The sequence below is a fragment of the Erpetoichthys calabaricus genome, chromosome 5 (assembly GCF_900747795.2).
Source record: "Erpetoichthys calabaricus chromosome 5, fErpCal1.3, whole genome shotgun sequence".
Taxonomy (NCBI): Eukaryota; Metazoa; Chordata; class Cladistia; order Polypteriformes; family Polypteridae; genus Erpetoichthys; species Erpetoichthys calabaricus.
This window is the reverse complement of record NC_041398.2, coordinates 190,979,900-191,005,445: the sequence shown is the minus strand read 5'-3', so window position 1 is coordinate 191,005,445 and position 25,546 is coordinate 190,979,900. Positions and strand designations below refer to the sequence as shown.

The 25,546-nt window shown below is 37.2% G+C and overlaps 1 protein-coding gene across 1 annotated transcript in view; it reads right to left on the bottom strand.

Moving 5' to 3' along the window:
- Positions 1 to 25,546, bottom strand: part of mamdc2a (MAM domain containing 2a) — a 142,210-nt gene that overhangs the window by 29,036 nt on the left and 87,628 nt on the right. The window contains exons 5-9 of the mRNA XM_051927784.1: positions 19,403 to 19,540; positions 15,681 to 15,937; positions 14,150 to 14,243; positions 2,628 to 2,774; positions 1,198 to 1,463 (exon numbers count right to left, since the gene is read on the bottom strand). Coding sequence (XP_051783744.1) covers positions 1,198 to 1,463; positions 2,628 to 2,774; positions 14,150 to 14,243; positions 15,681 to 15,937; positions 19,403 to 19,540 — 902 coding nt within the window. The remainder of the gene's footprint in view (positions 1 to 1,197; positions 1,464 to 2,627; positions 2,775 to 14,149; positions 14,244 to 15,680; positions 15,938 to 19,402; positions 19,541 to 25,546) is intronic.

The window sequence follows — 25,546 nt, the reverse complement described above, 5'->3', positions numbered from 1 at the left end:
AATTCTTCCATTTTCCCTCTTGCTTTTCCCATTGTCTTTTCACAGAACACTGAGCTTAAGGGCTATTTATATTGCTTTGCATATTCAAAGAGGTGTAATTCTGGGAGGAGTTGGGGTGGGACAGCAGGCGCGTGCACGAGCGTTACTTTTCACGCTGATCGGGATTTATGTAGCGGAAGAATGTGGAAGTTTGCGTACACACAGATTCCTGCATCTGGATTTTTCTGTGCGTAAGCACATTTCGGCTTTTGTGCTTACGTCATGTTATAGTGCGAATTCTACGCACGGCGTTATACATGAGGCCCCAGGTCTTTGCCATTATTCATTATATTGTTGCAGTATGGTCTTGATAGTGAAGATTAAACTTTCTAATAATATTAATGAGGAAAAGCTAATTTAAAGTTTTAGTACAATTATTTTAAAAAAACAGGAGGTAATACTTTAAGTCACCTCGGGAAATATCAATTTCCATCATACACTTTGATGAAATCCTTAAAAATATATTAAGCATAGTTTTTTTCAGTATTGATAAATTACACGGAAATGCTGAGAGCTACAGTTTAACTTGCTTGTGCTCAAATTACAAAAAAAAGTGTGTGAACAGCTGTAATCCATCCTAACAATGAAAAACAGTGTAGGTGTCTGCCAAAATATTCAATAATAATCATATGTCATTGCCATAGCATTTTTATAATACTACTGTATAAATGTAACATTAGGTGGGACAGTCATATAGTAGGCTTCAAACTTACAAAGCAAATATATTGGAAGTAATGGTAAAATTTTATTCTAAATTAAAACCCTCTAAGTGTATCCATGAATTCTATTAAAACACAAAGCTAATCTAATCCAGGGTTGATGGGGCCCATCAAAGACAGCAGCAGTGGATTCAAGACAAAAGGGAGAAGAAGATAGGGCACCCAATTCAGGACTCAAACCCAGATTGCAAGGAAATATATATAGTAATGTTGACCTTTGGCTAATATTTACATAACTATCAGAAAGTGGCTGTTTACTGGCAGCTTTAATCACTTGTTACTTTGCTATTGTTACTTGCAAGATAGAAAAATATCCTTTCTTTAACAAATCTATGGTGTGGCCACACAGAACATATAATATAATATAATATTTGATTTTTAATATGTGATTTAAGAAACATAAAACACCAAGTGAACTGAAAATGCAGTAAGGTTTTACCTTTGTAGGCATGGGCTTGTGAAAACTGATTTCAACCCTAATCCAGCTGCCCCTTGAACTTTCAGGTACGTTCCAGACTTTCTCCAGCGCCACACTGTTTTCATCATAGATATAAACTATGAGGGTGTTTTCTGTTTTAATAAACCCATACAAAGCGTAGAAAAATTTCAAGCAATACTTCACATTTTCTTGTAGGAAAGGACCATACAAACGTGCCACATAGCCAGGTCTTGAAGAATACCTGGTGTTGGCCAACAAAAATGAACCTGCAGAAATAAAAAAAAATGCATTTTTTCCAGCCAGACTTGTTGTTGACAATTTTATTTGAAGTTGTTTTAAAAAATATATTATTCCACAATATAAAGAAACTGCTTCCCTAATGGATGGATGGACATCCCAGCCAGAGAAGCAGATGGCTCCGACCAGACAAATTCATAACACCTTCTCTGGTTGGGATAAAAGAGGACAGAGAAGGACTGTATCTGGGGGGTATTTATTCCCACTGCGGTCGCTAGATGGCAGCAGCCCTCAATATCGGTGCTCATTAGGGAACCAGCAGGGAATGCCGGGAGCTGTAGTCCGGTAGCACAGCCCTGCTGGCGTCTGTGGGTGCCACAAGAGGGCGCTGCAGGGAGATGTACTCACTGTTATCTGGGACATCTGTGTGACCCAAAAGTGCTTCCAACGGGCAACAGCACTGGCACCTGAAGTGCTCAATAAAAGGGAATGCACTCCCTTGTGCAGGTGAGTCAGAGCTGGAAGTAAGGAAGGCAACACTCGACCGGAGGAGAGCAGTGTGGTGAAGACAGGAGAGGTGAACCGGAGGAGAGATAACTCTGTTCTTTGGTTTTGTATGCTGAGGTATTGTAGATTAAACACCCATTGTCTAAACCCGGGACTGTCTGGTGTGTTCGTGTTTGGGGTTTGGGGCTCTCTGGCTCCCCCTTACCTTCATAATATATTTTCATATGCTGCACACGTATTCCAAGTCACTGACTAATTAACTAATCAAAGAAAATAAAAATGTTTCTTATTAATTCATTTAATTTATTTTGCAAAGGGATTAACAGATTGGTGATTGTAGGAGTTGTTTAAATATGGACATTAGACAATATAATACTGTTATCGGTTAAGGGGAGTTACAGTGCCTGAATGTAAAGAGTGGGTAAAGAGATGATTTAGTGTTCAGAGGTTTGACTTCATTTGAAATGTATTAACAAAAAGTGTGAAAGACAGTGTGCTCAAAGCTGGAAGTACTATGTGTATAATAAGTTTGAAAGGCCTGGACATATAAGGAGACCAGGGATAAAAAGCAGAAATACTCTAAATATTGAGGTTCTTGTATAGGGAGCAAAAAACGTCTGACACAGCAGTCTAGATGAATATGTGGACTCTTAACAATTCATAATACTCATCAATTGGTCACTCACCTGAGCCTTTAGTGTGATCACCTATTCTATAAACATTAGGATTTATAGAAACCCTCCTCCACATTGATCCCTCTGAGGACTCCTGGTAATAACGACAGAAATCTTCTTCAAAGTCACAGTTTGCAATAGAAGGATCAAAAAATGGTTCTGCAAAATATCATCAAAAACACTGCTAACAGGCTCAGGACTCAGAATATACTTTGATTTTAAATCAATTAATTCAATTTGAAATAAAACAAACTAAAATGGAAAAAAGGTGAGTGAAAAATAATATTAATGATATAAAGAACAATACACAGTAATGAAAAGTGTAAGATGAGCATATTTTAGTTGTGTCAAGTTTAAAGATGTTATATCTACTGATCCAAAACTAAGCAGTTGCTGCTCAGCCCAGAGTATTGCTTTCAGTGCACTTTATTCTGCAATACTTGAACATTAAAGAGGACAAAAATCAATTTGTCTACAGGGAACATCTTGGAGACAGAGATCATATACCATTATGTTAATTATTCAAGTGACACCTTATAGGAATTTAATACAAGCAACAACTCAGCTTGTGATGGCAAAGATTGCAGCTTCTAAACTGCATTCAATTTCTACTTCTTTTTCATCTTGTACATTATATATTCTACCTCTCAAGTAATAGCTCATTATTATTTCATAATATGCCAATATTTTGGATATCAGAGACTGCCAACAGGAATTCGCTCCCTTAGCCTACCCCTTTGCTCTCATGCAAAAAAGTAAACAAGAAAAGTCAAGTTTCATGCTCTGTACTGGAATTGATCAACCCTTTCACAGCCACAGCACATCTACTGAAATGCCGTCTAAAACATTTTGTGAAAGATGAGAAAGGTATTATACACACACACACATACACACACACAGACAAAAGCACACCTACACATATATTTATACAGTATGTATGTTGTGAAACATGTGAGAAGGGTGAGTGCCTTATAGAGTCCTGTCTAGGTAAACACAGGGGAAGACTAAAGGTGATGTCTGTTCTCTGACGTATATTCAGCGTCTGTCCTTAGAGTGGAGGAAGATATCCAAGAAATAACCTGATGTATCTTCAGCTCCACCTTTAAAGCCTTACCTCTTATTGTTTTACCATATTAATTATCCACCAACATTGAAAGACAGCATTCACTGTGGAATCAGCTGCCAGTCAGTGCAGACCTCTTTCCAAAGCGGGCTACTGTCCCTTATACAGGGTGAGGCAGAAAGGACGGACATCTTTGAAATGGCTAGAACTCACCACTAGGTGGAGTGACAGATGTGCGGTAGGTGGCGTTAGGTTCGCGAAGTCTTAGCATTTTTTTATTTTCTTTTTAGTTGAAGCCATGGAGCTGTGGATGATAGAACACCGCGTTTTTGCGTACGACTGTTTTGTCAAGAACAACCAATCTATTACTGCAGTTCAGCGTGAGTTTCGTTGCCATTTTAATATCCACAGAAATAAAGCTGTTCCCACTCGTAACACTATCGTTTGGAGCGCTATATCGAGATAATAAACAACTTCTTTTTACCTGAATTACGACAAAAACGTATTCCCATCCAGCGTGTGTGGTTTCAACAGGATGGGGCGACAGCCCCCACAGCTAGAGCATCAATGGATGTTATTCGCCCTCTCTTCCCTGGTCACCTCATTTCCAGGTTTGGTGACATTCATTGGCCTCCTCGGTCCCCTGACTTATCCATGTGCGATTATTTCTTGTGGGGTCACCTCAAGGCACATGTATATGAGCATAAGCCCCGTACATTGGAGGAAATGAAGGAAACCATTCGCGTGAAAGTCACCCAAATCGACAGATCGATGTTGAAAAGAGTGGAGGCCAACTTCCATGAACGCCTTCAGAAATGCATCAGTGATAACGGACACCACATGGGAGATGTTGTTTTCCACACTTGATTTTGTCAAATGCTATTTCAATATGAACTCAAATCTTTCAATAAATTTCTTTGTAAGAAAAAAATTAACAATTTTGTGATTTTGTAAAAACGTCCGTCCTTTCTGCCTCACCCTGTACTAGAGTCACTTGTATTCTTTTAACATCCTATTTCTTTTTGCCTTTGGGAATTAACCTATCACCAATTCAGCGTGTATGTATATATATTGTCACACACGTGTGATTGGGAGACAGTTGAAGGGCCTAAATGATAGTAATTCCACACCAGACCAGGGGGTGGTGGGGTGCGCTTGACTGTCTCTCTCAATCTCTTGCAGACCATCCATGGGAAATACCTGATGACATCACTTTAATTTCCAACGCCAATGATGACGCCACTTCTGGCCCCAAAAACATCACTTCCGGTTCCACTGCCACTGATGACGTTTCTTCCGGTCCCGATGACATCACTTTCTGTTCCGGTGCTAATGATGACGCCACTTCTGGTCCCGATGGGTCCGGTCCCCCGATGACATCATTTCCTTTACTGGCCTTTAAAACCGCCAACTTACCTCAATAACATTAGTTCTGTTTTGGACTCAAATCTGTGAACAACTCTTTTCAAATTAACTCATTTTTGTTGTTGTAGAACAATATATAGGTGGCTGCCCCAAACCTTCATGATGTCTGTGACTCATTCTTGTGACAATATATACATTTATGTCTTTAGGTCGAAATACAGTATAAGCAGTTATTATTTTTCTATAATCCTTGCATTTACTCAATAAATTGTATTGTTCTATATTTTAAAACAACTGCATATAAGTATAATGGCCAGAAGTCTCACCTACAGAGAAGAGTAAAAAGAATAAAGTAGGAGCATTACTTAGCCATCCTTTAAATTATTGGCACTGCAAAGGCTAAACAGATAATTAACAAAATGATTAAATAACATGAATCAATTCTTCTCACCCTACACTTTCCGACATAGTCCTGAATTTTTCCAAAGGTGCACCTACTTCCATTTGCCATTCTGACCATGTCCCTTGTGAATGTCATAATGGATGGACTGGCATCCTAACTGGGATGAAGTGTAGTGCCACAGAAAAAGGTTTGGGGACAGCCACCCGTATACTTGATACAGGCTGCCAAATTGGAATTTATGGTTCAAATGGTGTAGGTCTTAACAGACTTCAGTCCAATACAGAACAGTACAGACAGGCAAACATGGCAGTTTTAAAGCCTGGCAGGGGAAGTGATGTTATTGGAGCATCAAGTCCAGGCAAAATTTCCCATAGTTGGTCTGCCGATGAAAAAGAGGAAGGATCAGTGCATCCTGCCACCCCTTAGTCTGGCATGGAATTATCCCTTTGTGAGCCCTTCAGCTGCCTCCCATGCGTACGTATGTGACTCTTACTAAGAATAATGTTCCTCTGGCATGGTTCCAGCTTGAACACTCATGGAGTTGCACTTTGTGGAGCTTCCACATGACCCGGAAGTGCCTCCACTTTAAAATGCTTTGGCACTGTAAGTACTCCCAGGTCCAACAAAATAGATATACCGTATGTATAACATATACAACATAAAAGAAGCTGCCTCACCAAAATCGGGGTATGGGAGTTGGGAATAGTTCAACTGAGCTGTGCTGGACTAATAGACATCTGTCAAGGTACTATTACAAATAAATCATATTTATTTGAACCCAGGGCTGTCTTTGGATGTTGTGTCTGGTGTTTGGGGCTTCCTACGCCACGAGTGATCACCCTCTCTTTAAATTGTCTTTATTTAGGATCTCAATATCATACATTCATGTATTAGGGTTAAAACCAGACGGTTCTTCAATGTTACAGTGAGCTTTCCTATACAAGTAACAAAAAAGTAGTTAAGACGTAAGATGTAAATTTGCCATATGACCCAGATGTCACACATATACGCAAATAAGTACAAAGTTTGTTTGATAAATTAAGTGTTTGTTAATTTAATGTGCGTAGATAATCAAACCCACGTTTTAGCAGTGCTGAAATAAACACACTTCTCTGTGCTATTTAAGTTGGCAGATGTCTAAATGGCAATCAATTCAAGCCACAGTTCGTTTTTGGAGGATTCATTTAAACAGTAATGAGAAGTTGTAAAGGAGGACATAAAGGTGAGACGTATGCTACAGAAGGATGTCAATCTTGAAAGTGACAGGGTAATTAAATGGAGGATTACCCAGAGGTAGTTAAAATTACAAAATGCAGATTGATGTGTCAAAAGTCATGACAGGGTGTACAGAGGACAGTAAAAGGGAACATTGGAACACTAGACTCAGAGCATATGTGAACTAAAGGTTTGCTCAATTTAAATAATGGAATGTCCAAAGACAAGAGAGATGCCAGAATTACAATGTTCAGATGTGCATTCAGTCAGAGTAGAAAACTCTTAACTAACCAAATGTACATGGAATTCATGGAGAAGATTACTATTCAGTACAGACAATGAGGAAGAAATCCACAGATTAAAGACATTTAAAATTTAAATTAGTCTGATACATTGTAAGAAGAAAAATCCTGGCAAGAAACATGTTCAAGGCAGGATGAGGAAGGAGCGTACTGTAACATTAACAAAAGAAAGTACTTTTGTATAGTCATCAAAAGACAAGCTTTGGACAGAAGGAACTGTAGAAGACAAAGGCCTTAATCTTGCCTCCAGACAAAAAGAAACCAGGAGAATGACGAGCATAGTGAATGTGTCTATTTTAGTTTAATTTCTTATTGGTGTTAATTTACAGCTGAATTGTACCTTTTTACAATTCAATACTTCAATATGAGCTTATTCTATTTTTTACTTCATTTATTCATCCATTTTTCCAAATTGCGTATTTCTGTGCCAGAGCCAATCCAGGCAACATAAGGAGAAATCAAGTAACATACGTTTGTGAGAAGCTAGTACTGAACAGAATACACAAAAGCTCACCACATTTCATGCACATGGTGACAATGTTCAGACAATTAACCATACTAACTGGAACTGCTATGAAATGGAGATTTAAACTGACATATTCAAACAAATCCTATGCATACTCATGAAGAATACATAAATTCCACAAAGTCATTATCTGGATTCAGATTTGGGCCACGGTTTTAGGATCTGTGAGTCAGCAGCAATAACCACTACATCCTTATTTCTTAATTCAGTTTAATGTTCAGTGTATCTTTGTGGGGATTTGTATATGTGTATATTGCTGATAGGTTGTGGAGGAGAAATGGAGTAAAGAGGTCACACATGAAAGTAATGACGGAGTCATGTAAAACAAAGACATCATTCTGATGACTAAAGGCCTGTTTATACTTGGGCACAGAGAGCTGCAGATATAGTCATGCACAGAGGATGTACACCCTGGTCTGTTTATAGTACAAGAATTTAGTGTGTGCCACTGCACAATTGTAGAATGCTCCAAGATTTTTTGTGTTTTTACGTATCAGTTTTGCAGATATTTCCATTTCTGCCTGCACAGATTTCATATTTGCCTGGGTCTAAGTTCTCACCATGAATTTGTGTACGTTTGGCTATCTCTGTGTGATTTCAATGGTGGATTATATAGGTGTAGTTAGTGATGAATCACTTCACATAGCTGTTCCTTGAATTAGCCCTTGTTTTTATGTCTAGCACATGTGCAGTTGATGCACACAAGTGCTGGTTGCTGGTAGGTGAGCAAGTGATCACGGATCCTATTCAAGATGACCCTAGCAAGAGCAATGTTATCCCATGTAGTTGCAGCAATTCAGGCGATCACCCTATTCCAAATAGGGACAACAAGACCTGTTTTCCAGTCATTTGGGATGACGGCTGTCTCCCAAATTGAAGCAAAGACTGCTTGAAATACAAGGAGGACAGCCTTGCCACGAGCCTGGAAAAATTCACCCCGGATACCACAGATCCCTATGGCCTTCCCTACCCTAAGCTGGTACACCATCTGTGCAATCGCATTGAAACTGGGTGATTCACAGCTAATTGGAGGGTCAGCCTCAAGGACCATGAACTGTAAGGTCCATTCCATCACCTGCCCTGACTGAGACTCTGCAATGAACAGGAACACTTGCTGGGGAGTAAAACGCTCAGTCTCTACATAGTGCTTAAACTCGTAAACAAATTCATTGTCAGCTTTTTGGTTCGCACTGGCTTTCTCTCCATGTCTTGCCATACTATGTATGCCACTTCTCTTTTTAAAGTTATCAAACTACCCATGATTGTCTTCAGTACTATCAGCACTCGCTCCTTTTCCTCGCTCCTATCACACTTTTGCTTTTTCACAAATGATCTCCTCTGAAATACTATCACCAGCTAACTGCTTTTGATTAATCTAAATCAACAACAATTTTCCACTTCCTCGAGTGTCTGTGATCTTTGTTTCATCACAGCTTTCACTCTTTCAGCAACATCAGCTACTTTTATGCCCTCTTTATTTTTCACAATGGTGGAACAAATGGTTGTTCTTGGCATTCAGTATGTTATCGCGAGATCAGACACACAGATACTACACTCACATTTTTCTATTATCTCTTTTTTCTGCTCTGTCGTGCCTGATGGTCCTTTTAGTGCAATTTTATCTAATGTTTTATGCTTCATTTACATTTTTAGATTACAAAGCTTTACAATGGTGACTTGAACTAAATTTCAACATTTCAGTTTATGCATGTGCACGTGTAATGGATGTGGTGTCATTAACTAACACTTGTGAACATTTTGTAAGCATGTGAAGACAAGGCTCCGTGTTCAGTGGTCTAGTGGCTGACTTTAGCTGTCTCTGCTGGAGAAAGAAATTTACAAACTATTTGAAAGGACTGAAATAATTCTAGGACCATCAGGACTCTACAGCCCAGAGTCCCTGGAACTTTCTGAAGAAGCCACATGGACACTGGTAATGTTTTTGGTTACGATGTGTTTTGTCTTACATTTGTCTGATTTATCAGTGTTTAGTTTGCTTTTATGTAAGGACTTCTGTTTACTCCCACAAGCCAAAAGTCGTGTAGATTTGGGGCTATCACAACTATTTTTGATTGTGGATTTTTAGAGAAAATCAATAAGAGATGTCTTTGTGACTATTAGTTATTCAGAAATTCATATCTGTATATGGGAAACCTGAAAACATGTCTTTATGACCCCACCAAGGGAAAACATTGCAAAAACAGGAATTGTGCAAAGAAGCACAGTGAATGTTTTTTCTTAAGCAAGTAGTTCAAATCTTCTTAAAGAATTACAGACAAAACTGTTTTTTAAGCTGTATATTATCTATTATGACTAGAAAATAATATAATACATTCCACAATAACATCTCATGGAAGCTGTCAAGTATGGCACTTTAATATAATGGTTTGGAAACAGCTGGCTTCCATAGAAGCTGTATGACTTACCATCATTAAAGGGAACAGGAATTCTGCTTTCGAATGAAAGAATATGCCTGTGAAATGAAAATTAGGTGAAGCAGGTCATGCAGAAATTCAATGATATCTATCCAAAAAGCACGTCTATAACGGAAAAGCTAATGAACAAGAATCTTGATGTTTTGAAATGGAAAATCAAAGGCTCTGCCTTTACAAGACCCATAGCAAATGGTTAATTTCAAAAAGCCGTAAAGGAATGAGCCAAAATTCCTTCACATCAATGTAAGAGACATATCGATGTTGTGTTTAATACCCAATTACACCCTCAAGCCTCTCTCCATTACTGCATTTCTGCCATAGCCATGTTAGGATATGTTCACAAGTACAAGCTCCTTGAACTATTCAGGTGCTCTTTGATTGATTTTTTTTTTATTCTTCTCAATGCTCTATTATTTGCTTAAACAGTATTTAATCTAGTATTTATATTTTTGACATTTTTGTATGTAAACCCCTTGAACACCATTTTAAAATGCAAGACCAGGCATAATTTGTTTTACATTTACAAAATATCTTCACTTCAGAATGCCGCTTCATGTGGCAAATTAATATATATCATGATTGTTGTATTTACTCTTTAGGTGCTATATTATTTTAGCCTGGCATTCATATGTGGCCATGTATGGAAAGGTTTGTGAAGCAAAGCCATGCGGTAAGATTATAATGCTTTTACTGCAATTCTGGCTAGTGTCAGGACCTGATAGGCGTTTTAAACACCACATGCTGTTCTCTTGTCCAGTATCCTTGTCGCTGTGATTATTCAAATGCCTATGTTTTCTGATTCTTGAATATTTATTTGTCTTTTTTGGTTATTTTTATGCTAGCTGAGTTGTGACACTATAAAAATAATATCATTCAGTACATCTGTCAGTGTCTGATCTTCTGACAAAAGACCAATCTGAACCTTGATTCTGCAATGATGAGATTTTTCTTTAAATTGAATTTCATATGGTGGTGGAATAAGTGTCTGCGGCTGTATTTGGACTGTTAGATTTAATTCAGAGACTTCCTTAAGAAATACATGTCAGTGTAATTGGACTGTTGAAAACAGTATACAATTGGGCAGGCAGACTTTTGGTTCTAAAACAACAAGATACAAATCTAAGCATTAAAGAACTGTGAGTAGGATATCCCAACATGTCAGGTACTGAGCTCTTATCAAAGCATTGCTCCTGCCAACACTCTCCCTTTTACAATAATCATATCAGAAACAAAAATAGTGCATTCAATCATGTTAATAAAAGCAACACCATTCTAAGGTTAAAGCACTCTTAAAAGCCAAAAGCAGTTATTCGTAAGTAAAATGTCAACTATAAGAACAGAATTGTGTTATAAGGTTAACCAGATAGTAGTTTAAGCACAAGAATAAGTTTTGAAAGTCATTACTTTCTTTTTTTTGCAACCTAGGAAAGATACTTTAATCACGAGCCTCGCAAAGAACTTACCATCTACCATTACAAAACGTGGCTCACACAGAACTTCACAGATTAAATATCTATCAGTGAAGGTGCAAAAGGAGTTTACAGTCTATAGAGCTGAAAAATCAAACATGCATCATATGTTGGGAAAAAAAAAAAACTACTGCCAGAAAAGAGAAAATGTTTCTGAGTAACCCAATAATCACAGAAAAAAGGGAAGTTCAAAGTTGCTTCAGATTTCTATTGTTGTGTTCCATATATGATCACAAACTATAATTGTGGCTCTGGACTGCTGTTATCATGACATTAGGACTGGATTTCTATCAAACTGATTGAAAACAAAGTGGCAGAGTATTATTTTTATTTTATTTTATTGAGGAGAATACTAAAGAGCAGGCAAAGACAGTGCTAAGGATCAGTATACAAGAACATTGGCCATCAATAATGGTTGGGAAAAACAAAATGCAAAGTAGAAACAAAGCCACGGTCAAAGCCAGAAGTCTTCTCCAGAATATTTCCGTTTAAAGCAAGAATTGTGTACAGACCTCCCTTGAAAGGGCCATTCAAAAAGTTTTTTAACTCTATTTATTAAGAATTTCAAAAACAAATTATATCACTTTTCTACATAGTCACCTTCATTTGCAATGTAATTTTCCCAGCTTTTTAATGCCCAATTACTACTCCGCCCGCCTTCACCGTTTCCAACAAAAATATAAAAGTGCGGAAACTTTCTGAACGACCCTCATAGTTCCTACATTCTTTGTAGTGCTTACATCTTTTAAAACACTGCCTTAGTGACGATATACACTACCTAACATTCTTGCAAGACATGGAACTTTAACAATAATTTTCTCTCACCATATATTTTTTCTGGACTTAAGAAAGTTTTTTGGAAATCGTTCATTCCAGTAAATATTATAGTAACAATATTTGGTTCCTGTCTTTACTCTGCAGCACTTATGAATTTTATTTACGTTCTGTGTTTTATTTCCCACATTGGAATTTTGTTTTCTAACAGGCATTACTATTCAAAGTTGTTGCTGGACTGCAGTTTACAGAATGGCATCATTAGTATGACACTATAAAAGCCGGCACCTTGTGTTCTCTAGCGTCCAAGATTGCTTTACACTCTCAGAAGACTTGTGCTTTACTTATTAAATATTTACGTGATTTTGGTAAGTGACTTTTGCTCTGGGTTTTTGACTTTAATTTTTTGATTTATGATTTTAGACAAAAGTTAATATTGATGGTATACCCTTATCTTTTGGTCCTAATATGCACCCTAGTGGCTTGCCACTGTCATTTCTTACTGTGTATATCCAATATGTACATCACAAACCTAGCAATGTGTTGTGTCCATAGTTCCAAAATGATGGGGCATATGGTAAAAAAAAAACAAAGTGTTAATTTAGCAAAAATAAAAAATTTAAACAAGAAGAAGTAAATATTAATAATTCTCAAAATCAAGTGAAAAGCAAAATAAATACATCAAAAGTATGCTTCTGACAGCGGTTGCATGGTAACAATAATTACAATGATATTTTTGAGGCCTATTTGTATATTCTTTTTTGGATTGTTTCGTACAATGATTTTGGTCTAGTCCTTTTACTATTTATTTTTCCTTGCTCCATGCTTGAAATCTTTTTGCTATTTTCTAACTGCATTCTTGACTTCTAGAGTTATCGTTGATTTTACCTTTTGGATTACTGACATTTGCTCATTGTACTTCCCTAACAGAACACAGCAGAGAATGAAAGAGTATAATAAATCAAAGACGAATAATGTATTGAAAAACAGCCAGGGTCATTACCAGAAGAATCAAACTAACATGTGCCTAAGCCAATCCAATAAAATAAAATCAAAGTTAAAACTGAGAGCATAAGTTCGTAAACCAGTGTAAGTGAATAGGTACTAGAAACAAAAAGTGTTAAGAAATTATCCTGAACTGTGGGTGATGCGTTAAGGTGCAACACCTGTATAAATACTGTCACACAAATAGTGTGACACGACTTTATCTGTGGGACTGTGCAACCTAACAATCTGACCAGAAAATGGTGACAACCATAAGGAAACAAAATAGCATTGCAGTAATTCCAAAACATGTTAAAATAAAATAAATCAAAATATGTTCTATTAATAAAAAAATGAAAGAAATATGTAATTCCTTGAAATTATAAACCAAAATAAAAAATAACTACAGACTAAAGAAATGTTTGTCCATTTCAAAATAAATCAAGGAAAAATGATCTAACCTAACACTTATCAGGTACTGTATATTTCTATGTTCTCCTGCTGTCTGCCTCACGTTTGTATCTGCCTTTCAACAAAGCTACATGACTCTGATCTCCTTTGGTTGGCATATAGTCTCAATTTTCATTTTAACCCTATCATCCAGCCAGAATGAAAGAGTGGGTGAATGATTACATAGGATGGAGTCAGCTTACTGTGGCTTGATATTGTTTTAATTTATTCCAAAGTTAGGGTATATCATGTAAATTTCACGAAAGATATATACATTTTGGCCATTTCCTGTATAGTATATTGACCCAAGAAAACATTTTAAAGGCTAAAATTTACTTTTGTTCTGTCCCCTGGGCATCCTTCAGTTAAGCAGCTGCTTAGATGCAAAAGGCATATCCATTATGTTCCCCATAAATTTACGCACCATTCATTCACTTATTCTTTGTTCAGAATTACATTTTAGGCTGTTCATATCTACAAATAAATGTAGTAATATCAGCAACATAATAAATATACATGCTAAGTGAAACCTTAAAAATGCCTCCCACCTGTCTCAGTGTTGCAGAAATCTGCCGAGAAGGAGATGTCATCAACAGCAATAGAGCCACCCTTGGCACTGCTGAAGGCAACTTCAAAAACAACCTTAAAATGGGAAAGAAAAACTTGACACTACTTGTCTTTCAAAAAGTGTTTAGTCTGAGGGTAAATGTCTGAATACTTGAAAAATGCAGTAGGCTCTACGGAAACAAAAAATGCAATGACAGCACTAATGCGTTTTAAGAAATGCTTCATCAGGATCTAATATTTCTGTGTGGTGTTCAGTTGTCAAAATTAAGCCTCAAGAAGAAAAAAATACTTTTGAATAAACCACAAGTGGATTGAAATAAATTCAAAGGGCTGCTGTAAGTATGTATTCACAATTTAAATATCCTCAGGTGGTAAATCAAAAATTTACCACAACTTGTGAGGCTAGGATTCCTGCCACTATGCTGTATAGAGCAGTTAACTGTTAACTCAGTCTGCATGAGGTAGAGCGACTGTGGGATTTGGGCCTATTTTGCACTTCTCATTCATCCCGTTCCTTCACTTATTTCATAATGTCTTTTTCCACATTCTTCACTACTTGTCAGCCTGAATTCCAATGTTTATTTCTCTTGCTAAGAGCAGCACAGATGTTGTAGTCTTACACTGGTAGAGATTATATACGCAGTGTCTGTTGTTAAACTGTGCAACAATTTAAGAGTATGAACATGTGTAACCCATTGCATAGCTTGCAGCCATGTCTCATACCATATTCCCTTTTGGTTTTTCAAGGTAGTGACAATATCCATTTATAAAGGTAATGGGAGATCTAGACATTGTTATTCATGGACATATAATAAAATTGCAGGTTAAAATAATAATTTGCTTAATTTCTGTTTAGCACTTCTATCTACAACAGTGGACAAAGTATAATTGTGTTGAATGATCATCTGAAGAATGCAGCATATTTTGCTGCCAACCCTAAAGTGAAGGGTAGCTGGTTTTACAGTGAAATATCTATTAAAAATATTGCAGGGGATGAGAAAAGCAAATACCTCAGCTATGTCTGATGATGCTCACCATGCCACACAATGAGATATTATTTGCCTTTTTGAGCCACATTTTCACACTACACCCATATTCCCAAGCGTTGTGAAATGTGTACATTCCACACAAGGATTCTGAACAGGAAGTCTATCCTTATGGAATTATAAAGATGATGTGCTTTCTTAAATAAGTCCACAGGATCAAAATTGTTGATCTCTGGTCCAGTTTACTGGAACTACACACCATCACACTGGTAAGTCTGAGAAGGAGGATCAGTTAATTATATTAATTTAATTTGTAATTGCTTTAGGTACAACTACAATTAAGAATACTAGTTAGTTGAATTTTAATATGTTATTTATAAGTTCTGGGCTTTGTAGCAATAGAGCCTTGGGCTACACAGTCCTCACATTTTGAAGAAAACACTTGGGTTAGAATGTCATATCCTGATTTTCATCATGGAATTCACTACACAGCCAAAGGACAGCTATTTATGAAAATATCTCCTACCTGCAAAGGATGATGTGTCTTTATGTCAACTTTGACTCGATTCCAGGTGGATGTCTCCTGTTTTTCTGGTCTCCAGATTTCCTCATAATGACCAAAAACATCTCTTGTAAACACTGAGAATATATTGCCTTTGCCTTGGTTCCGGTGGTAATAGAAAGACAAGCATCCTGCTATAGGGAACATTGTCATTGGAGAAGCAAGTTGGGCGACTTCTTGGAAATTCTTGACATAAATAGAATCCACATACATATAATGACCTTTGTGAAATAAAAACAGTATCACAGGTAATTGTACATAAGGCTGGAAAATTAATATCTGATATATTCTAGAACATTATTAAGAAATAGTTCATTTAATCTAATCCACCTTCTGTACATTATTGAAAGTCTACTTTAAAATATTTAAGTTAAAAAATGTATTCTAAATTAAAATTCTCTGAATGGGGCTCTCGAGAGACTGAGCAAGAGTCTGAGTGTCTGGGCTTGCAAGTGTCCTGGATAAAAAACCAAGATAAAGGCCTTTAATGACCTCTTAGGCACAGCCATCAGCAGTGTGTCAGTCTGCGGAGAGAGTGTCGGCCTTGTCAAGAAATTTACTTACCTCGGAAGTGAGATTCATGTCTCTGATTACTCTTCTTATGATGTCAGTAGATGGATTGGGAGAGTCTGGGGGGTCATGAGGTTTCTGGAAAGGGGTAAGTGGCACTAATGATATCTGTACAAAAGGACGAAGGTCCGAGTCTTTAGAGACCTGGTGCTTCCTGTCTTGCTATATGGTTGCAAGACATGGACACTATCCAGTGACCTGAGACAAAGCCTGGGCTCCTTTGGTACTGTGTCTTTTCGGAGAATCCTTGGGTACTACTGGCTTGACTTTGTGTCGAATGAGCGGTTGCTCATGGAGTCCCAAATGAACCTGCATTGTGAGGGAGCATTAGTTACGACACTACGGCCATGTGGAGTGATTGTCCAAGGGTGATCCAGCTCGCAGGATCCTCATTGTTGAGGACCCAAGTGGCTGGACCAGGCCAAGGGGATGCCCACGTAACACTTACCTGCGGCAGGTAGAGGGTCATTTTCGGAGAGTGGGACTGGGCTGTTTGGGGGGTTGCCAACCAGTATCCCAAGTTGTTTCATTGTTGTGGTGGGTGTACCAGTGCATGCTCCCCAACCTGGCCTGTTTCCAGAGTCTTTTTTTTTCCTCTTCAAACTGCTATTATAGTTTTTTTAGTCCTTTGTTTTGGGCACTCCTGTGATCTTATCTTATAAATCTATAATTTTCTTTTCATGATCACTGGGGTGGGATGTTGTGTTAACTGATTTTTTTAACAGATGTTTGTTCTTGATTTTAAATGAAATCCTTCATTAATGTGATGCCTCATTTTTTACTTTCAGTTTGTAAAATTGGAAAACTACTTTAGCGTATGATTCATTCTAAGAAATTAATCTGTTAAGGCAGTAAGACATTAATCAAATTAAGTTTTTGTCATAAATACTACTACTTTGTTGCATTCATTTACAGCTCTTTTAACATCATGGTTTCACAATGGTTGCCACTACTGCAACACAAAGTCAAAAGACAGGCGTTTCATTTCTCACCCTGAGAGTGTAAAGTTTAAGTGGTTTTAAACCTGTGGGTGGTACAATAGTGGGCCCATGAATTGAAAATTGTAAATAAAAAAAATAGTAATAAAAATTACATAAATAAGTAATAAAAACATTATATAAACATTATATATGTTATGGTCATTTTTTTAATTAATTGAAAAATACAATGTTTGGGAAAATTTACTCTTTGACTTACCACAATCAACATTACCAACATTTAGTGTCATTTAGTAACACAACAGAAAAGCAGTGCAGAATATGTCGATTTACCTTGCAAGTCATGGATAAGTGGCTGGTTTCTCTTACAAGCAAAGACACAGAAGCAAAGAAGGTGTTTCAGTGTCTCATTTTAATAACCCAAAATCCAAACACAAAAAAGGTGAAATACGGCAGCAAGTATCTGGCTCTGAGCTTTACATATGTCAAAAATGACAATGATCCATTGGCACCATGTGTTCCAAAGTGCTACAAATAAGTCCTTATTGCATAGCAAATTACTTTGACATCTGCAGGCAAAGCATAGCAAGCATGTGTCCAACCCCATCATTTTTTTTCAAAACTAATGTAAGTACTACTAGGGTGTTGTACCGTGTTAGCCATTATGAATGTAGTGAGAAGTCAAGCAAAATGACACCTTTTATTGGCTAACTAAAAAGATTACAATATTCAAGCTTTCGAGGCAACTCTGGCCCCTTCTTCAGGCTTGTAAGGAATACAGAATACCAAAACAAATTAAAATTTCTTAAAATAGGTTGTGTGGGAAATGAAAAAGCTAAAGCAATAGAGGCACCCCACCATGCAGCATAGCTTATAGCGGAAACTGAAAAGCCTCATGCAGTTTGGGAGAATTTGATTTTGCCTGATTTAAAAGAGATGGTTGGTGTTCTGTTAGAAGTGAAGGCCCAAAAGCAGCTAAATCTCACATCACTTTCAGACAACACTGTCAATGAAGGATTAATGAAATGGTCCATGTGAAAGGTGCTTTCATCATCCTGGATGTCTGCTATGCTGGTTGTTAATTGTCACTATTTGGGTTAAACAAAGGGAGCAAACTACACAGGAAAAGGGGAAAATAATAGGAAAACAACAAAAGAGATTTAAGCTTTTATAACTTAAAAAAAATATATAAATATTTCTAAATGTCTTATAAATGTAAAAACCATTCAGAATACAGAATAAGGGAAGAGTAAAAAAGACCAGCTAATTAAATGAGATCAGTTGTTATCGATTATTATCACTGATTGTGAATCTGGTTGGAACAAAAACTTGCAGCCACCGTGGGGTCCCAGGACCAAGTTTGGGAACCACTGATGTAGACTATGACAAGTGGAGTGAACATAACATTCTCAAACCCACTTAATCCAAGTCAGGATTACAAGGGGCTGGCACTGAGTGCAAGGCAAAAAAAAAGCACTAACAAAGGGTCCCAGTCAATCAAAGTGCCAATTCATGCACTGTATACACTCACACAGTGCCACTTTAGAGTGGCCAGTTAAGTAGGTAAAATAAAACAGAAATCACATTCTATTGTAAAAAAAAAATCATCAAGACTCTTATTTGTGACATACTGTATTCTTAGGTGGGGCAGTTGTTAAAATTATTGTCTTTAAACACCAGCGGACTTAATTTGATTTATTGACCAGGAACTTCTTGTGTTCAGTTTCCACATTCAGCTTATGTCTACATGGGATTTCTTTGTGGGTACTCCAATTTTGCAACCACAAATGAAGGTTAGGTTTGAGTCAGTAAATGCAAATCGAACCTTAAGTTTGAATGTGGGCATTTGCAGAAAAGTGCCTGACCACAGACTTGCTCCTCAATCAGGGATTGTCACTACCACTACTCTAGCTGCTATAGTCCTCTTAATGTATTTTGTGTGATTGCAAATTGATGGATGTACAAAATTGCCTTTTGTGCTAAATGCCATCTGAAACTGCAATTATAATTCATAAGAATCAAAAAGCAGAAAGCTACAAAGAAGAAATAAATTATGTATATTTAAACATTGGCAACAAATCAAAAAGTCAAGAAAAATGTCATGCTTGTGAGAGAGCATGATAATAGCACAAAACTAAAACAAATGCCACAGACAAGCATTTCATTTTAATGGCATACCTCTCTGATTGCTCATAGTGTGGTCATCAAGAAGACTTGACAAGGGGTCACGTGAAATGTATCCACCAACATACCAGTTGACATTTGGATTCCAAACGTTGGTATATCCACATATGTGGTGTTCTTCAAAGTTACATTCTGAAAAGAGAGTAGTATAAAATTAGAAAATATATATTAAAAGAATATACAAACTTTACAAATGTATAATTACATGATTGCATATGTGTAATTGATATACAAACCATATATACTGTACTGCAAATATGTATGCATTTTTTTTTATTAGTGCATGTACTAAGTATGTGTTGTGATGAGAAATTTTGCATGCAAGTTGATAAATATTTTGTATGTCTTTATTTGTAATTTAGGCAAAGCAATGTAATATCAGTGTTACATTAGTGAGAAGCATTCATGTTTACCCCTGCCTTTTAGGAATGGGTCTCTTTGAATTTTACGACAGAGTTGGGGGGAAGTGCCTTAAACAAGTTTGGCTAATGTTTCTCTGAAGTCTCTCAGTCAACCCCCCATAGGAAAGTCAGGCTGCCTAACAGGCAAACTTTAGCTCAACATATGGTTTTGGGGGCAGGTGTGAAGGTGTTCTATTCCTCCATTGGTCTGAAGTATGGCTGTTTGGAACTGGCTTGTATCAGAAGCCTTTAAGTACTATGATGCCCTATTGGCTCTAAGGGTTGGACAGAAACTCTATAAAATTGCTCACTCCCTCACTCCCTCACCATACTGATTTATGAACTGAAAAGGACAACACAATGAAGAGCACAGCTAGGCAGCCATATTAAGACAGGCAAGCGGCCTGTTCTGAAGAAAGTTGACCACTAAATGATGCCTTAACTAGAGACATTTTAAGTAACTAACAAGCCTGTGTACTGCCTGAAACTACACATCAGCATTTATGAGGTTGTAAGGTTACCAATATTCAAATGTACTTTGCATATTGTGATTATTTATGAATATTACCAATAATACTTTGTTTAAATTGTAACTTAACTCCTGCTTGTATTTTACTACACCTAATTGCCTGAGGTTATAGATGTAGAAGGGAAGCTGGGGAGAAGTTATATGGTACAATACGTTATAAACAGTGGTAAGTCTGTGAGATTTGAGGCATTCTGACAAAGGCTACATATTAATAATACAAAAGGGGAAAGTAGAGCAATATATTACTCTACCAAGACAAAACAGTATGAAACAGAGCTTAGAGGGGATTGGTAAAGAGGTCAGCTGAATTTCCTAAGACCTACAGATAGCACCACAAGGCTAGCACTTTGGGGAAGTGGAGCCTCAGCGCTTGCTATGAGAACAGTGAAAATGAGCTGATTGAGCCCTTAAACAAACTTAAGGGACACAGAAACACCTGGGATTACTAGGTAATTTGGGGTTGTTCCCTGGAAGCAACTCTTGCATTTGATATAAAGACCTTGAACTATGTGAATTCCATCAACAATGCTGGGTTTTTCACATCCATGGAAAGAAAAGCACCCCCCCCCCCAATTTTAGTGGTGTTGATACTGTTTTAAACAAACATGGTGTCACTAAAATGGTGCATTTTTAGACTCACTCGTCTAGAGGACATTCTTACAAAAATCTACAGAACCATTCAGATGGTCCATTTGCTAACCAATATTCATTTATATCTGCAGATGTGTTCTCCTTGTTATCCTTCCAAGATATTTAGTATTCTCCAGATTGTTGAGGTATGAATATGGATATCATCCCCATGCAGCAACCAAAGCATTTGGATTGAAAGGTGTTCTCCTGGCGTTTGTTTAATTTTCTTGTGAGATAATTCTGAGAGATTCAGATCAAGGGAACTGAAGCAGAATTATGTAGCTTGAGATGTGTACATGCAATATTCCAAATTCCAAAACTTTTTTCTATGGATTTATAAACTTCCTCTTACTTGAAAAGGACTGGTAGCACTCTGCCTGTGTTTGCCAGGGATATTTATAGACTGCGGGATGACAAATTGCATTGAGGTGCAGAGAATGGCATGAATCTCACCTATAGATTGTAATGGTGTTCCTGCCCCTGTATTCACCTTTACATAGCCCTGCTGAGGAACTCTTAATGTTACACTTTCTTGTCAAAGGTAGACACCAGGATTTAAAAAAAGAAAACTTTGCATTTATTTCAAACTTGTAAAAGTCAGTAGAGCTTCAGCAGTTTTGAACTTGCCCTTTTCTTTAGGTGAAGGCTGGTAACATGTAGCGTAAACAAAAGATTCCCTTCGGACACAGACTGTTTAGATACACTGCTCTAATTAGCTTGTACAAGTCAAAAGGATATTTTTCTGTGCTATTGATAATTCCTTTCCTCTCCAGCACCACTTTCACACCCACACTTCCCTTGCTTCTATTTTTTCTTTTTTTCACACTTTTTTCCCCAAAGAGAAATCAACCCTGCCAGGGATTTGTTCCTGCCTTGCACCCTATGTTTGGCTCCAGCAGACCCCCATGACTCTGTGTTAGGATATAGCAGGTTGGAAAATTACTGGCTGACATTTCAGTCATTTCTTTTAAATAAATTCCACATTAACATTGTGTTTGTGGTGTGGGGGGTTTCCCTTCATCTTTATATATAATATGCTACCGTGGCTGTCCATTTGACTGTCCAGGATTAAATCACCTGTAGCTCGCAAACAGTTTGACCTATTGACCTGAAATCTGGTATACATATATTACGTGACGTCTACTATCCGCTTTCGGGGTGATAATTGACCTCCAAGGTTATTCCTTTTTTTATTTTTATTTTATTTTACTGTAGAATCAACTCTCGGCAGCAGCCAGTAGGGCGTTCGTGCGGCACATGCATATGGGCGCCGTTCTTATCCCTACCACCTTCGACGTCACTTCCCCTACCTCTTCATATCTTAAATCATTCTTGAGGCAGATTGAAGACTTAAGTGCCAGCTTAAGTGAAAGATTGCAACACAGAGACTGACTTGTGTAAACCAGGGAGGCTGACCTCCCGGGGAATGTACAGCTGGTGTATGTCCACTCTCCCGGTCCTCTCCTCAAAAGGGTGTCCCGACTGGGCAAGGTCCCCGGCCGCCTATCACAACATCTATGCTGCAAACAAATTTAATAATAATGTCTACTTATCCTATAATTATTTTTTCATATTTGTGTTGGAGCATTTTTCATATTTCTCACATTTGTATTGACTGTAATAATCTACAATATATCCAATTAGTATGGTTTTGATAAAAAGAATGAGTATTGGTAATGGTCAAATGATGAAATTCATTTGTTGATAGTGCTGTAGTAGTTGAAAAACCTTGTGTATTTTGACAATTTTTTTTTTAGAATCTGTTGCACAGTTGCATTAGTGTTTGGACAATTGCTTTAATTGTTTAGAATGAGGACAGTGTTTTGGTGTCATTTATAGAAGCAACAGAGAAAAACTGTAAAATCGCATAGAATACATAGAATTGGTGGATATAGTGAACTTTTAGAAAATGGATTTTCATTTAAAAAGAATTTTAATTTACAAATGCACCGTCTGAAGCTCTGAACAAAAATTAGACATATCCCACATATCCTGGTGGTCTAGTGGTTTGTGCTGCTGCCTCATAGCTCTACAAGATTATGTACAATTCCTGGCTAGTTAATGATTATATGCATTTTGCAATTTCTCTCCTTGCTTGTATAAGATTCCCCAGGTACTCCTGCTTTCCTTCCTGGCCTTGAAGATGTCTTATTAGATTAATTGACTGTTCCTAATTAGCTTCATACAGTGTAAGTGTGCTATCTACGGGCTGGAGGGAAAAGACCAGGCATGTCTTAGTGTGCAGTGTTCTCTAGAAGTGACGTGATTAGCTGGTTATCAGACCACTGAATGTAGTGTTCATCATTCGCTGAGGAATAAGCCACTGCATACTTTTTTTGCATAATGGAAGGTTTAGGATGTTTATAGTAATACAATGATATAATAATAAATAAAAATATGTAATAATAGTCACCTGATATTGCACTAGTCATTTAATGCACCACTGCAAATCAATGTAGAAATTACATTTCTATTTTCCCAGATACACTTTTTCTTTACTATGCTACATATTCAACATACATATCACACTCTACAGCTGCCAGGTTTGAGAAATAATTAACATTTTATCACATTGTTATTTTTAATTTCTGCTTGATTTCTATTTCTGATTGGTGTCATGTCACAGGAGACACAGGGCTCACTGCCAAGTCAGAATGTTCTCTCATCAATGTGTGACTTCAAAGCAGCCATTTTATTGAAATGTAAGCACCATATTTAGGAGTTTATCCAAATTTTGTTTAAAATGGAAGGCAAACCCTAAATTATTGTCAAGCTTTAAAAAAAATCAGGAATCTATTTTAGAACCATTTAAGTGACTGTCAGTATTCTTTTGCCCCGATAAATTTCAACATTATAAAAATCTGCAGTAACATTATTAGTTCACAGCAGATGTCTATCACTGAAATGTATTGCAAACGGGTTAGAAAGAAAGCTAACTCAATTTTGTCAGATAGTAGCCATGCTCTTTTCTCTATATTCCAGCTGTTGCCATCAGACTACAAATGTAGGTTTCCAAAGGTAAAGAGCAACTGGTTTAAGAACTCTATTATTCCTAGAGCTATAAGCATTTTAAATTCTGTTACTTGTAGGGATGCTGCTAAATGTTAAATTCTGCATTATGTACTTTGTGTACAGTTGATAGTAATTATGCTTGTTTTTATTGATCTTGAGTGTGTGTTTATGCAATAACATTGGTTGTGTCTTTATTTATCTATTGCATCTCTGTAACAATGTCTTCTGTTTTTGTACTTTCCTGCTGCAAACAAATTTCCCTCTGGGATAATAAAGTCTACCTAAGCCTAAACCTAAACCTAAACCTAAACCTAAATCTAACAGACTGTGTAACATGCAGGAGACTGGTGCACATTTTACATGTACATTTTGGAAGGATTTGGAGATCACATTATTGTTCACTTGCTTCTTTTAGTTTCAACAGTTGAGAGGATAACAACCTGGAGGAATTTCTCCAAGACTGCCTCTGATGTTCTTTCAACTCAATTTGTACCTTTTTGAGACTGGAAAAAAATCAACTGCAATTTAACAAAGCAATCTCCTTTTCCAAAAACTGTGAAAATTAGGGTGGCTCAACGTAATTCAACTCTTTGCAGGGCCTATTAAAAATCACAGTAAATCCCATTCATTAGATATGGGAGTGTGCCAGCTTTGCCAGTCAGTTTGACTCAGGCACTCGCATTGGACCTGGCAAAACTCAACTCCAATTTAACAAAGGCATCTCTCTTGTCACAAAACATTGAAAGTTAAGGTTACCCAACATGATGTAATTTGTGTATTCATACAGATCCAAAATATGGAGTATTTGTCTTTTTCAAATAATCAATCAATTTTAATGACACAGATTAAAGTGTTCATTGTTAAATATTATTAATGTAGAATAAGTAATTAATTTGCACAAGCTGTATGACTAAGTAGCTGGCTGCAAGTGAATAAGTAGCTAGGAGCAAATATGTAGCCAGCCAAATCAGTAACTTTGAATAAGTAGCTAACTTCATCCTTGTTTTTGTTTCTGGCTTAAGGGCAAATACTGTACTGTTAATAGTAACAATTACCACCAAGCCCTTTCTCAAACTTATAGCAAAGAAAAAGAAAACGTTCTGCTGTTTTAACTGGTCACTCCTACCCATTCTTCCTCATGCTCAAAAATGGCTATACCAGCCCTTGAGTTACCTTTTTCTTGCCCCACCCATTGCCACTCAATCACATGAACAACCAATGTAGTTTGCGTGTAGAATCAATATAGTTCACACATAAAGCTGCAACATGATGTGTATGTAAAAACCAACAAGTTAGAAATCGGCATCATACAAACATAAAACCATTAGAGGACTCACATGGAAATGATCTAGCACATACAAAAAGCCTATAGAATTCATAAGCAAAATGAATATGCAAGGTTTAATGAACAACATGCATGGGCTGTCATCCCTGCCGGGATTGGCCCTATTCCCTTAATTGGCCGGTAGGCCAATACAATACAGAGATCAGGGTAGGCTCCATATCAAGGCTGTATGCTTCCCCGACCCACTAGATGACAACATCCTTGGGCTTCGGTACCCATTC